Source organism: Camellia sinensis, chromosome 5 (genome assembly GCF_055761805.1).
Source record: "Camellia sinensis isolate YWXY chromosome 5, ASM5576180v1, whole genome shotgun sequence".
NCBI classification, from domain to species: Eukaryota; Viridiplantae; Streptophyta; class Magnoliopsida; order Ericales; family Theaceae; genus Camellia; species Camellia sinensis.
In genome coordinates, this window is record NC_138965.1 from 98,385,300 (window position 1) to 98,397,341 (window position 12,042).

A 12,042-nucleotide genomic window follows, 5' to 3' on the forward strand; every position below is an offset into this window, starting at 1 on the left:
CAAAAATTTTCATACATTATGATATGACTTAATGTACATCTTAAACTTTAAAACAAAACACCCATAAAAATAAGGGTAATGCCAGGGTACACCCATGAATGTCATTATCGCATCATTATGATAGGGTTTTTTATATGAAATTTATGTATGAATATTCTTTTTAAAATGAAACCATAAAAATGTATTTCCAGAATAAAAAGGCATTCAAAAATATAGGACAAGTTGGCAGCATCCCTCAACTTCATTTCAAGAAGAAAAAAGAGAACCACATGCTTTGGCAGTGACTCCTCCCTAGGGAGAAAGAGATCCATTTTTCCCTGAAGCAAATATTCATGACACTATTTGACTTTGCCACGTCATCATTAGTCCGCATACAACATTGGCCGGATTAAGGTATTTCTCCCTAGGCACCAGCGCGTAATATTACAAATTTACAAACTAACCGAACTTTACAAGAATGAAAGAAAAATGGAAAATTAAAGACAATACATTTAGATGCCACCCATTTCTCTCTCTTTAACACAATGTTAAAGAGCAAGAAGGGGCAACTAGAAACTAGCTACCACTCATTAGTTCAGCCCTTTTATCCTATGGAAAAGGCGCCTCGTATTTAGATACTCTCGAGGAAAGAAAAGGAAAGTAAAGAAAAATGAAACAGAAAATGTGGGGGTTGAAAAATTACAAAATGTAACCATCCCTCTTGCAGCCATATCTCATGTAGTAGAAGCCTGATTGATGATTTTAGTGATATTTAGGGTCAGATTACCAGTCACGCATAAATGGCATAGGTATGTTGTCATTGTTACCATTGTATTGCATTTGTTTTTCGACAGCTTTAACCGCTGCTACTCTAGCTGCATTTGCTGCCCTGTTAGCCGCTGCTACTGCTCTGTTCACTCTTTCGTCCACTTTGGCCACATCATACACTTTCTCTGATGCTCGTCTAGCTTCCTGGTTGTCAAAACATATCATATTAGAAAACCCATCTACTATTTTTTCTTGGTCATTCATTTCTTTTTTCTGAAAGTATTTCTTCTTAATTGTTGCACTTAACTTTTCCAATAAAATACTATTTTCTCATCCTCAAGTCTGTTCCTCAACAGTGTATAACAATTCAACTAATCAGCATATTTGGGAATGCAGTACTGAGGGAGTGGTGTAGAGTGTCTAACAGAAACCATGAAAACTGGGACAAAATGTTAGCTGTATTCTCATAAGACAAAAAATTTGTGTCCAAGACAGACAAATTGTACAAATTCTGATTTTTCCCTAATTCTATGCCACGTCAGATTGAAAGGAAAAAATCATTGCCATGACGGGACTATAAGTCAGTGGATCCCCACCACCAGTACCAGATTGATAAAAAATTCCAGCATCTAGTTTCAATCAAAAGCTGGAAATCACACATACATGTTCTCTAACAGAAAGATATGTTCAAGACCAATGATCATTAATGAATTAAACCAGGTTTTTTACAAGATTAACCATCAAACTAATCAGATGCTCCAATTTCAAGTTGACAAGGCGGGTTAACCTCACAAACTTCTAAGAATTGTATGAATTCATGCCCTCGCCAAAACCTCAAAGAAGTTTCCAAATCCAATATTTGAAAGAAACATGGCGAGAAAACTATTGACAATTGGGAACAACAAATGTCTTTGTCAATAAACATTTTTTCAAGACCACAATATCTTCTTACCATGGAGCCTTGAAAAATATGCAGAGAGAACAGAACAAAAATGCTCAGCAAATCATCATTATCATTGTGCTGTAAATGAAGTTAATCACACCACATGGAAAATATCAATCAAATAGTTGCTGCCCAAAGAATTTAGGGGATATTTGGGATCAGGCTAAGTCAACTGTCCAAACACGCTAGCAAGTTATGCATCACAGATCACACGTTACTGCAATGGAATCTAATTTTTCTAACAATACCTATAAGGATACCTTTAGAAAAATAGAGGTAAAATTAAATATACCTGGACTGTGTTGAGTACTTTAGAATGGTAAACCGCAACAGGAGATACAGGATAGGTGGTGTTCTGTGTGCTTGGGATGTCAAGAATTCCATTGTTCCAGTGCCCAGATTGGGTCTCCCCATTTCTGAAAGTGTACATTCCAAGTCCTTGCCTTCTGCCCTCATGCCAGGCTCCTTCGTACTGATGCCCATTTGCGAAACGGTACACTCCAAATCCATGCATCTTGTCCGCAAAGTATTCTCCAGCATAAACGTCCCCATTTCTAGATATGAGATAAAAGTGAATGGTCAGATCTAAATAAAATAATTCAATTCACATGTGGCCTCACTTTATACCAAAATGAAGGTGTCACAAGGAGAGATCCCATTACTCCTGCAGTGGGCCAGGTCAAATTGTAGCAGCTAGACCAATTCTTGCATTTTTACAGAAAATAATAGCTAAAAAGGAACTATAGCACATTCAAAGTCAAAGTCATCAATAAAAGTTTCAGTCATGTGAAAGAGAAAAATAATCCATGAAACATCAGCAAATGATATGGCTCCACATTATTCTGATGTAATTAAAGATTACTAGGCAGCTAGAGAATTCCAAAAATTAAGATGGTTACAAGGTTGTAAGCTTATTCATTCATACCCCCCCCCCCCCCCCTCCTCTCTTTTTCCTATCATTTACTCTTACAATAAAACCATTGTGGTGAATATCAAAGTCTAAAATGGACTGACCTGTCTCTTAGTTGCACGAAACGAGAGCAGGAGCGGGAGAACGTGGCCACTTAGAGGAGTCATAGTTTGGGAGTGCTTATGTATTATTTTTATCGATTATATTTTTAATTTATCTATATAATTTTTTTTTAATTGAAATATATAACATATATTTAAGTTCCTTGTTTTATTTATTTTTATATTTTTTTTATACAATATTCCTATTTTTTTAATGGGCTTGATTGTAATATAATTAGCCCTTGTTTGGCATCACCTAAAAAAGATAAAAAGTCAAAAAGTCACTAAAGCCTCATTTGGAAATAGGCATTTTTAGTAATTTTTTGGCTTTTTAGCTAAAATGTGATGTAAAAAAAACTAGTATGATTGGGATGACTTTTTGACTTTTTACGAAAAGATGTGCAAAAAGTAGAGAAAAAAGAAAATCTTTGACTTTTTTGTATAGATTGTTGGCTTTTTGATTTTTTTAGTAATTTTTTGACTTTTTGGCTAAAAAAACCACTTGCCAAACGAGGCCTAAAAAAACAAAAAAGTTTATATTATTCACAATGTTTGGGCGGGAATCTGGTGCTGAATACTCAGAAGGCAAAAAGACAATTTTGTCCTTACTTTTGTCCCTTCCTCCGAGAATACAATTATTAAAGGGATACTAGGGTTTATTTTATTTTTTTTGGTTTGCTATTTTTTTTTCATATTGTAGACCAAAAACAAAAAAAAACAAAAAAACAAAACCAATGCAACTGCCTTGAATTTGACAACTTCACTGACATGCACAGAAAGCATGTCTTCACTCAGAAAGGTAGGGAAGGTAATTTTGGTACTTCATACAATATTTTAACACACATTTTTTTGTAAAAAGTCAAAAAGTTATCCCAAACAACCTTTTTTTTTCCTTCTACTTTTTAGCCAAAAAAGTCAAAAAATGCACTTATATAGTTCATCCTAAACGACCTTTTAGTTTCCAATACTTTTTGAATTTGCAAGCTAAAACCAACTATAGGCCCAATGAAGCCCATTGAACTTTTTAAATGAAGCCCATGACCATAAGTTAGGTCAAAATAAAATATATAAAAAAAGAAAGAAATATAAAAGTGGGCAATTGTGTCGTCTTCTCTCTCTTTGAAGACGCAAGTGTTCCTTCGACTTCTCTGGTTCTTTCGACTTCTCCTTTGACTTCTCTTGGTCTCATTTCACTTCATATTTTTTCAAAAGGTATGCCATCTCTTCTTCTTCTCCTTCTTCTACCCCATATCTGATTTAAAAAATAATAATAAAATCAGATTCTTTGTTTTTTTCTTCTCTTCAATCCCATCTTGGATGGAAACGCATTTCTCTCCCAAAAGAATCGCATTTCTTACATGCTTCTTACTAAGAATCGTAAAATCACGTTTCTTCCGAAGAATCAGGACATGAATGCACGATTCCTGCAACTAAGATCTGTCTAAGTTAATGATGCGTAGGTGCCACACGTAAAAATTTATTTATTTTTTTATATAAAATTGAATTGTTAATATCTTAAAATGACAATTATACCTTTATTTTTTGTCCCCTTTTACCTTCTTGCTTCATCACCCCATGTGTTCCTTCCACTACACAAAACACCATAGCAAACCTCCGGCCAGACCATCACTCAACAACACCCACCGATGGCACAACCCACCACAACCACCGTCCACTCATCACCCTTGAACTTTCAAATGAAAACCAATATAGGTGTGTATATATATACACCTAACCCAATTCAAAGAAACAAAAAAATAGAGCATGGAGATCTTGTGAACCAAACCAAACCAAACCAAGCCAAGCCAAACCTTAAGTCTCATCAAATGGGATCGGCTATATGAATCATTCTTCTCCACACGGCTCTATCAAAAGGCCATTTCGTCAATCAAATTAAGTAGATCTATATCTCTATTTACAACGCTAGCCAGCGTTAATCTAGGCATACCCAGTCCCCTAACATTTCCATCTACCGTCACTGCATCGCATCTCTTCACTACTACCTCTATTAGTCTCCGTTGAATATGACCAAACCATCTCAATCGATTCTTTCTCAACTTATCTTCTATCGATGCTACACCTACCCATTCCCAAATACACTCATTCCTAATTCTGTTTTGTCTAATTTTGCCACACATCCATCTTAGCATCCTCATCTCAGCAATATTCATCTTATCTACATGTTGTTTCTTGGTTGTCCAACACTTCTTCCCATACAACATCGCTGGTCTAATAGCCATTCTATAGAACTTACATTTTAGTCTAATGGGTATTTGTTTATCTCATAGTACCCCAGAAGCACTTATCCATTTAAACCATCCCGCCTTAATCTTATTGGCCAAATCCGCATCAATCTCCCCCGCCGTTGTGATAATCGACCCTAAATAACGAAAATGTTCACTCTTAAGCAGTTCTTGGTTCTCAATCTTCAATCATCTACTTTCATTGTTATTGTTACTAAATTTACACTCCATGTACTTTGTTTTAATTCTGTTTATCCAGAATCTTTTAAATTCTGTTTATCCAGATTCTTTTAAATTTAAGTGCTTTTCTCCAAATCTTCAACTTTGTGTTAACTCCTTCTCTAGTCTCGTCCACCAACACGATATCATCTGCAAAAAGCATACACTATGGCACGTCATCCTGAATATTTCTCATCAACTTATCCATACCTAACGCAAAAAAGATAAGGACTTAAGAAAGATCCTTAGTGTAACCCTACAGTGATAGGAAATTCATTTGTCTCTCCAGCGGGCGATCTAATAGTGGTCAGCACCCCTTCATACAAGTCCCTAATCACATCAATGTAATATTTTGTCACCTCTTTCTTGTCTAACACTCACCATATTATATCCCGAGGCACTCTATCATATGCTTTTTCAAGGTCGATAAACACCATATAAATGTCTTTTTTTTTCCTCTATACTTTTCTATTACTCTCCTCGACAAATAAATTGCTTCCATTGTTGACTTGCCAGTCATAAATCCAAATTGATTCTCTAATACTTCTGTTATATCTCGCAATCGACATTCCATCACCCTCTCCCACACTTTTATTATATGACACATTAGCTTGATTTCTCTATAGTTGTTACAATTATGGATATTTCCTTTATTCTTATAGGCTGACACTAAAATACTCTTCCTCCACTCATCTGGCATGTTCCTAATCAACAAAATTTTGCTAAAAAACCTAGTCAACCAAGCAATCTCTTTTTTACCCAAACACTTCCAAACTTCAATAGGAATATCATCAGGTCCTAAAGCCTTATTTGATTTCATTTTCTTAAGTGCAATCTCCACTTCAAAGTTCCTAATCCTGCGATAGAACCTATAGTCTTGGTTTATCATATTACTGGCTATTTCTTCCCCTATTGACGTACCTCCATATTACTCATTTAATACTCAAAATAATTCTTCCATCTCTCCTTAATCTCTTCATCTTTCACCAAAACCTTAGAATCCTCATTCTTGATGCTCTTAACTTGATTAAAATCTCTTGTTTTCCTCTCTCGTATCTTAACAAGTTTGTACACCCTCTTCTCTCCCTCCTTACTATCTAGTCTGGTGTATAGGTCATTATAAACTTTCAACTTAGCTTCTCTCACTACTTTCTTAACCTCCTTATTAGTCAATCTATAGCTCTTAAGGCTTTCCTCAATTCTATCTCTGCCACTCTTTAAAGCACTCTTTTTTTGCCTTAATTACCGCTTGAACCTCTTCCCTACACCACCAAGTTTTCCTAGAGCTAGGTCCCGTTCCTTTGGACTCTCTAAGCACTTCCCTTGAGCTTCTCCTCATACAATTGGTCATCGAGTTTCATATAGTGTTAGCATCATCTTCCAAGTCCCAAGCACCTTCCTTATCCATTTTATTCTTAAATATTTCTAGTTTATTCCCTTTTAGGTCTCACCACCTCGTCCTACGACGCCCACCATCCTTCCTAGCTTGGTATTACCCTTTAAAACATAAATCTATTACCAAAATCTTATGTTGAGAGGCCAAGCTCTCTCCAAGAATCACTTTACAATCACTGCATTTTAGGCGGTCCACTTTTCTCACTAAAAAGTAATCTATTTGGCTCTTAACTGACCCACTCTTAAAGATTATCAAATGCTCCTCCCTCTTCTTATACATAATATTGGCCACTACAAGGTCAAAAGTCAACGCAAAATCTAAGATGCTCTCTCCAACCTCATTTCGATCATCAAAATCGTATCCACCATACACCCTTTCATAGCCTAGTTTATCTGTGCCTACATGGCCATTGAAATCTCCACCTATAACTAGGCTCTCTCCTACGGGTATCTCCTGTAAAATCTCATCCATTCGCTCTCAAAAATCCCTCTTAGTCTGATCATCTAATCCTACTTAAGGGACACATGCACTAATAACGTTCACTATATTCCCTCCAATAACTAGTTTAACTAACATAATCTTATCATCTTTCCTAACGACCGTCACTACATTTTTCACAAAACCCTTGGCAACTATGATTCTTATCCCATTCCTGCGTCTATCATTCCCACTATAATACAGTTTAAAACCGGTATCCTCAATTTCCCTAACTTTCTCATCCGTCCACTTAGTTTCTTGTACGCATGCTATACTAACTCTCCTCCTAATCATAACATCTACCCATCTCTATACACACACATATAAACCCATTCTACACATGATTTTCATCAGCAGTTGGGGGTTTTCTCCAATTTTTTCAGACAACAATTTCTAGCAAATGTCTAGTATCTAAAACAACATTACCATTTGACACTAAATCATAACCAACCACTATCCCCTTTCCTTATTTTCTTCCCTGTTGAATCTTACCATTATCATTTTCACATACTACAATTTTTGGGTTTGGGAACTTTAGGATTCTACATATTGTGGTAGCAGGTGGATTTGATTGGTTGGTGGAGAGTAGGGTTGGTCGGTAGTGATGGTGACTATCTTGGTTTGATGTGGTTCAGCCAAGGGGCATAGTGGTTTTCAGTGGTGGTGATTATTCATCCCTCTTCAAGTTGAGGAGGATGGTGTGAAGAGAAGAAAGAGAAAGAAGGGAATTAGGCAGTAGTGTTATTAATTTTGTCTTTTTACTTTTTCTGTTACTTTCCATTTTTACACTTCAGTATTTACCACTGGGGGATTTAGTGTCAGAAAGTAAATGGGGGGGTTCCATTTTTTGGGCCTAACCACAGGAGGTAAACTGTAATTTACCCAAAAAAATAATTGGACATGTTTGGATGTGTGTATGACAAATGTCGGAAAGTGTCCAACAAGGGTGGTGTTTGACATGGACCACCTTCCATAGTTATTAGATTGTTACTACAGGAAGCTTGGTAACAATACTGAACAGTCATGAAAGAAAGGTTTGCAAGTCTGCCCCACGGCAAACAAATAAAACCACATTTGGTGACCAGGCAACATGACTTTTACAATGCATGCACCAAGGAACCTGATTCAGTATTATGATTGACATGAACGGACATACTGTGGCAGAATGAGACATAAGCAGAAAACTAATTACATAAGAATAACTAAATTGTAAAACTAGAACAGAGAGGGGTACACAAAGATGCCATAAATTTTTCCACTCAGTCTTTTGGTTGACATTATAGCGACAAGACAACACATGCAAGTCATAGCATACTAATTGCACTGCTACTGATAAGTTGGTAGACTTCATTTTACCTACAAAATTTATTGTCCTCCAACCTTAATTGAAATAACATCTATCATCAAATGAGAAAAGAACAGCAATCACATTTTAAAACTTATGTAAACTTCAAAGATAGGCACAAACATATAGAAATGTTGTTGCAACAAAAAATACAAGTATAAAACGAGTGGGTGAGTAAGCCATATGAGGTTAGGCATATGTGCTCACTTAATATTCCAACAGCATGACTAAATTCACTTTTGCAAGTTCGTCTAATATTTGTTAAGTAATACAAATGTTCACCTTAAGCATTTTCTATTCTAGAAGCCAAATATGGTTCTCTTTCAACTACTTTTACTCAACAATATTTACACCCTTCCCAAAAGACATTTATGAATGTCATCATCATAGTACTTTCAACATGTTTTTACTTACACAGGCTGCCTGTGATTTTCTATTGACCAATAGCCTGCAGAGTACATCTACACTGTGTTGCTGTTTTACCCATCAGATACAAGCAAAATGACCAAATAGTGGTAATTTTGTTTGAGCCAACTTGCAATTCTCGGGAGCTAAGTAACATGGACAGAGACACGTCGCATTACATGACAAACACTAACACAACAAATTTTAAAAAAATGCAAAACACAAAATGTGGAGGATGCGCAATATATATTTATTATAAGCCACACACATATATATATATATATATATATATCAATATTTCTTAAAGATAATAAAAATTATAGCATAACCCTAATTTCTAAAATTTTAAAAATAAAAAAAAATAATAGCTATAAATCTAAATTATTCTTCTTTTATCATTAGATCCCAACCCATTTTATTCAAACTTGTAATCTATTTCATGTGTTTTAATCGATGAGCACAAGTCCCCAAGTGTCTGAAAAAAATGTGTCAAGATCTAAATTTTTTTAACAATAATAAAATGCATTTGGACACATGTCCAACACATTTGACGAGTGTAGGTGACAAATGTCTGACAGTGACACAAACAACCACCTTAGAAGTGTTTGTGCTTCAAATGCTTCTTAGCTCAAGAGATACAAAACTATATCATATTTACTCCATTTGAATTTTTTGAATTAATTATAACTACACACATGAGAATGGAAGATGAAATTCGTTAAAATTCATACTGCTATTTAAATTTTTTTTTTTTCCCCGTTCTTTTGGTCATTAGAAATACTTTAGTAGTGTAAGGTTTTCCAATTGTATCTTCATGACACACACAGTAGAAGTCACAAAAATAAAGCATCTCATACTATTATGAGCAAACCCAATGACAAAATCCACCCCCACCCCCCAAACAAAACCCATCCACATACGACAAGCTACTAGTCAAAAAACTAACACTACAAAGCACATACCCAATGAACAATAAGCATAAAAATCTAATAACATACAAGAAAGCATTCAAAGGCATTCAATTCATATCAACAATAACCCACTAACCCACAAATGTATTTAAACACCAAACCCAAAACTAGCAGAATGTCAATTATGTTATTACAAATGGAGAGAAAACCAATGAACCAATATCTATATTACCTAGATACCCAAACACAGTGAAGTATAAGCATAAACATATGAGACAGCATTCAAAGGATTCAATTCAAATCAACAACAACCTGCTAACCCACAAATGTATTTAAACTCCAAGCCAAAATACTAAGAATAACTGACATCTAGAATTACCTGAAATGGTAGCGACCGAGCCCATGCTTGACGCCCCACTTGAATTCCCCCACATACCGACTACCATCCTCGCAGGTATGAACTCCACACCCATGACTCTGCCCGTTTGACCATTCCCCGGCATAAACGTCTCCAGTATAGAACCTGTAAACCCCAAAACCATGCCTAAGGCCTTGCCTATATTGCCCGCGATACCGACTACCTCTTGCCCAAGTCTCGACCCCATAACCATCATACTTTCCATCAATCCAATCTCCTTCATACCTTCCACTCATGTAATAGTAATAAACCCCACTACCCGAACACTTCCCCTTATGAAATTCACCCTCATATACATCCCCATTGCTATAAGCCTGAACCCAACATCCTGAATTCGCCTTTTTCTCCGATTTTGGCCTCGACCCAATTGACCAAAACACCGGCAAAGGCGGTCTAGACCCGTGGGTTGATGATGTGAGCTTAATTGGGAATGATCGAGCAAGGAATAGGCGAATCGAGGGGAGGCGAGGGACAGCGAGATTGAGCGAGAACAATAGCGCGGCGGAGAAGGCAAAGGCGGACAGGAAATCAAGCACCAAGGAGTGACTCGGATGGGAAACCAAGAAGTAGAAAAATGGGAGAGACAAGAGGAGAATCAATCGGAGGTGGATTCGGAGGCGGCGGAGGTGGTAGAGGCGGCGGAGGAACCGAAAGGCGGCGGCTTTGGTGGAGGAGCGGTTGCAGAAATAGTGGGATTTCAAAGGAGGGGTAGAAGAAAATGGGTATTGGTGAAGAGAATTAGACAAAGTGGGGGATTTAGAGAGAGAATTGGAAGAAGATGAACATGGGTTGTTTGTCTGGGTCATGAGAGGGCGCTTGTGAGGAGTAGATTTGGGGGTTGGAGTTGAAGAGGAAGGAGAAGGAGCAATTGGGTCATTGTGGGGGTGTGTTTGGTCGATGAGAAATTGTGGGTTAGGTTCAGAAGAAGAAGACAATGATTGAGGAGGGAGATTCAAATGGAGAGTGGAACTGAAATTGAGATTATGGAATTGTTGTTGTTGTTGTTGGGATTGGGAGTATTTTTGGTGAATTGAGTGAGGAAAGAGAAGAGGCGGTGTAGGATTGAAATCGGAAGAGACGCCACTGCTTTCTTTTCCGATCTGAACGTCAGATTTCTTCTGATGCATTACATAAATAAAAACCAATCTCTCTCTCTCTCTCTGTTCTTGTTACTTTCTGAATCTAGATTGTTGAAGACGATTCTTGGGCATTACACAGTTGTTTTTTTGTTGGTGGGGATTGTGAAATTGATATTGAATTTCGGAGGAGGAGGAGATGAGAGTTGGGTTGGGTTGGTGATTGTTGAAGAATGGGGGTGGTGGAGATGGGAGGATAGGATTGAATGTCTGGAGCGAAGTCTGCGAGGAGATTTGTAATTGCGGAGGAGGAGAGTGCATTTTTTTGAAACCAGTGGCGACCGGCTGCAGCCTACAAACTACACTTCTCAATTGCCCTTGTTCTTCTACTTAACTACGAAAATGCCACTCATATATTTTGGCGCTGTTTCTTTTTCTATTTTTCTGGAAAATATTTGTAACATGACTCTGATGTTATTAACATTGTATCTGATGTTATTAACATTGTAATGGGACCTTTCAGTCTATAAGAAAATTTTTAAGACTAAACAGTGCATAAGTTATTAATTTGAGATTTATTGGTGCATCCCCCAAAATAAAATAAATAAATAAATCTCAATTTTTAATTTTATAATTTTTATTGGTTTTCGATTTAAATATTTGCAAAAATGTTATAATTTTTAAATTTTTTATCAAATAAATGATTAAATATTTCACATGAATTTAGGATAATCATAAATCTCATAAATCTCACACCCATATGAGACATCTAATCATTTATTTAATAAAAAATTTGATATTTCTACCATTACCCACTGCCTATTTCCATTATTTATCCCAAAAAAAATGAC

At 36.4% G+C, this 12,042-nt stretch overlaps 1 protein-coding gene across 1 annotated transcript; it reads right to left on the reverse strand.

The window, feature by feature from the left end:
* Positions 1-273: 273 nt before the first annotated feature.
* On the reverse strand, positions 274-11,615 carry LOC114270491 (uncharacterized). The gene is made up of 3 exons (XM_082869386.1): positions 10,077-11,615; positions 1,983-2,244; positions 274-951 (listed from the first exon to the last, which is right to left on the reverse strand). The coding sequence occupies exons 1-3, from the start codon at positions 11,240-11,242 to the stop codon at positions 763-765; spliced, it is 1,617 nt and encodes a 538-aa protein (XP_082725512.1). The 5' UTR covers positions 11,243-11,615; the 3' UTR covers positions 274-762.
* Between the last annotated feature and the right edge of the window lie 427 nt (positions 11,616-12,042).

Bases quoted from the DNA above. Each gene is read 5' to 3' on its own strand.
- LOC114270491 (XM_082869386.1), bottom strand. From the start codon at position 11,242: ATGCATCAGAAGAAATCTGACGTTCAGATCGGAAAAGAAAGCAGTGGC. The intron at 2,245-10,076 runs GTAATTCTAGAT...TCTCATATCTAG, and splicing joins CTCGGTCGCTACCATTTCAG to AAATGGGGACGTTTATGCTG. The intron at 952-1,982 runs GTATATTTAATT...TTTGACAACCAG, and splicing joins AAGTACTCAACACAGTCCAG to GAAGCTAGACGAGCATCAGA.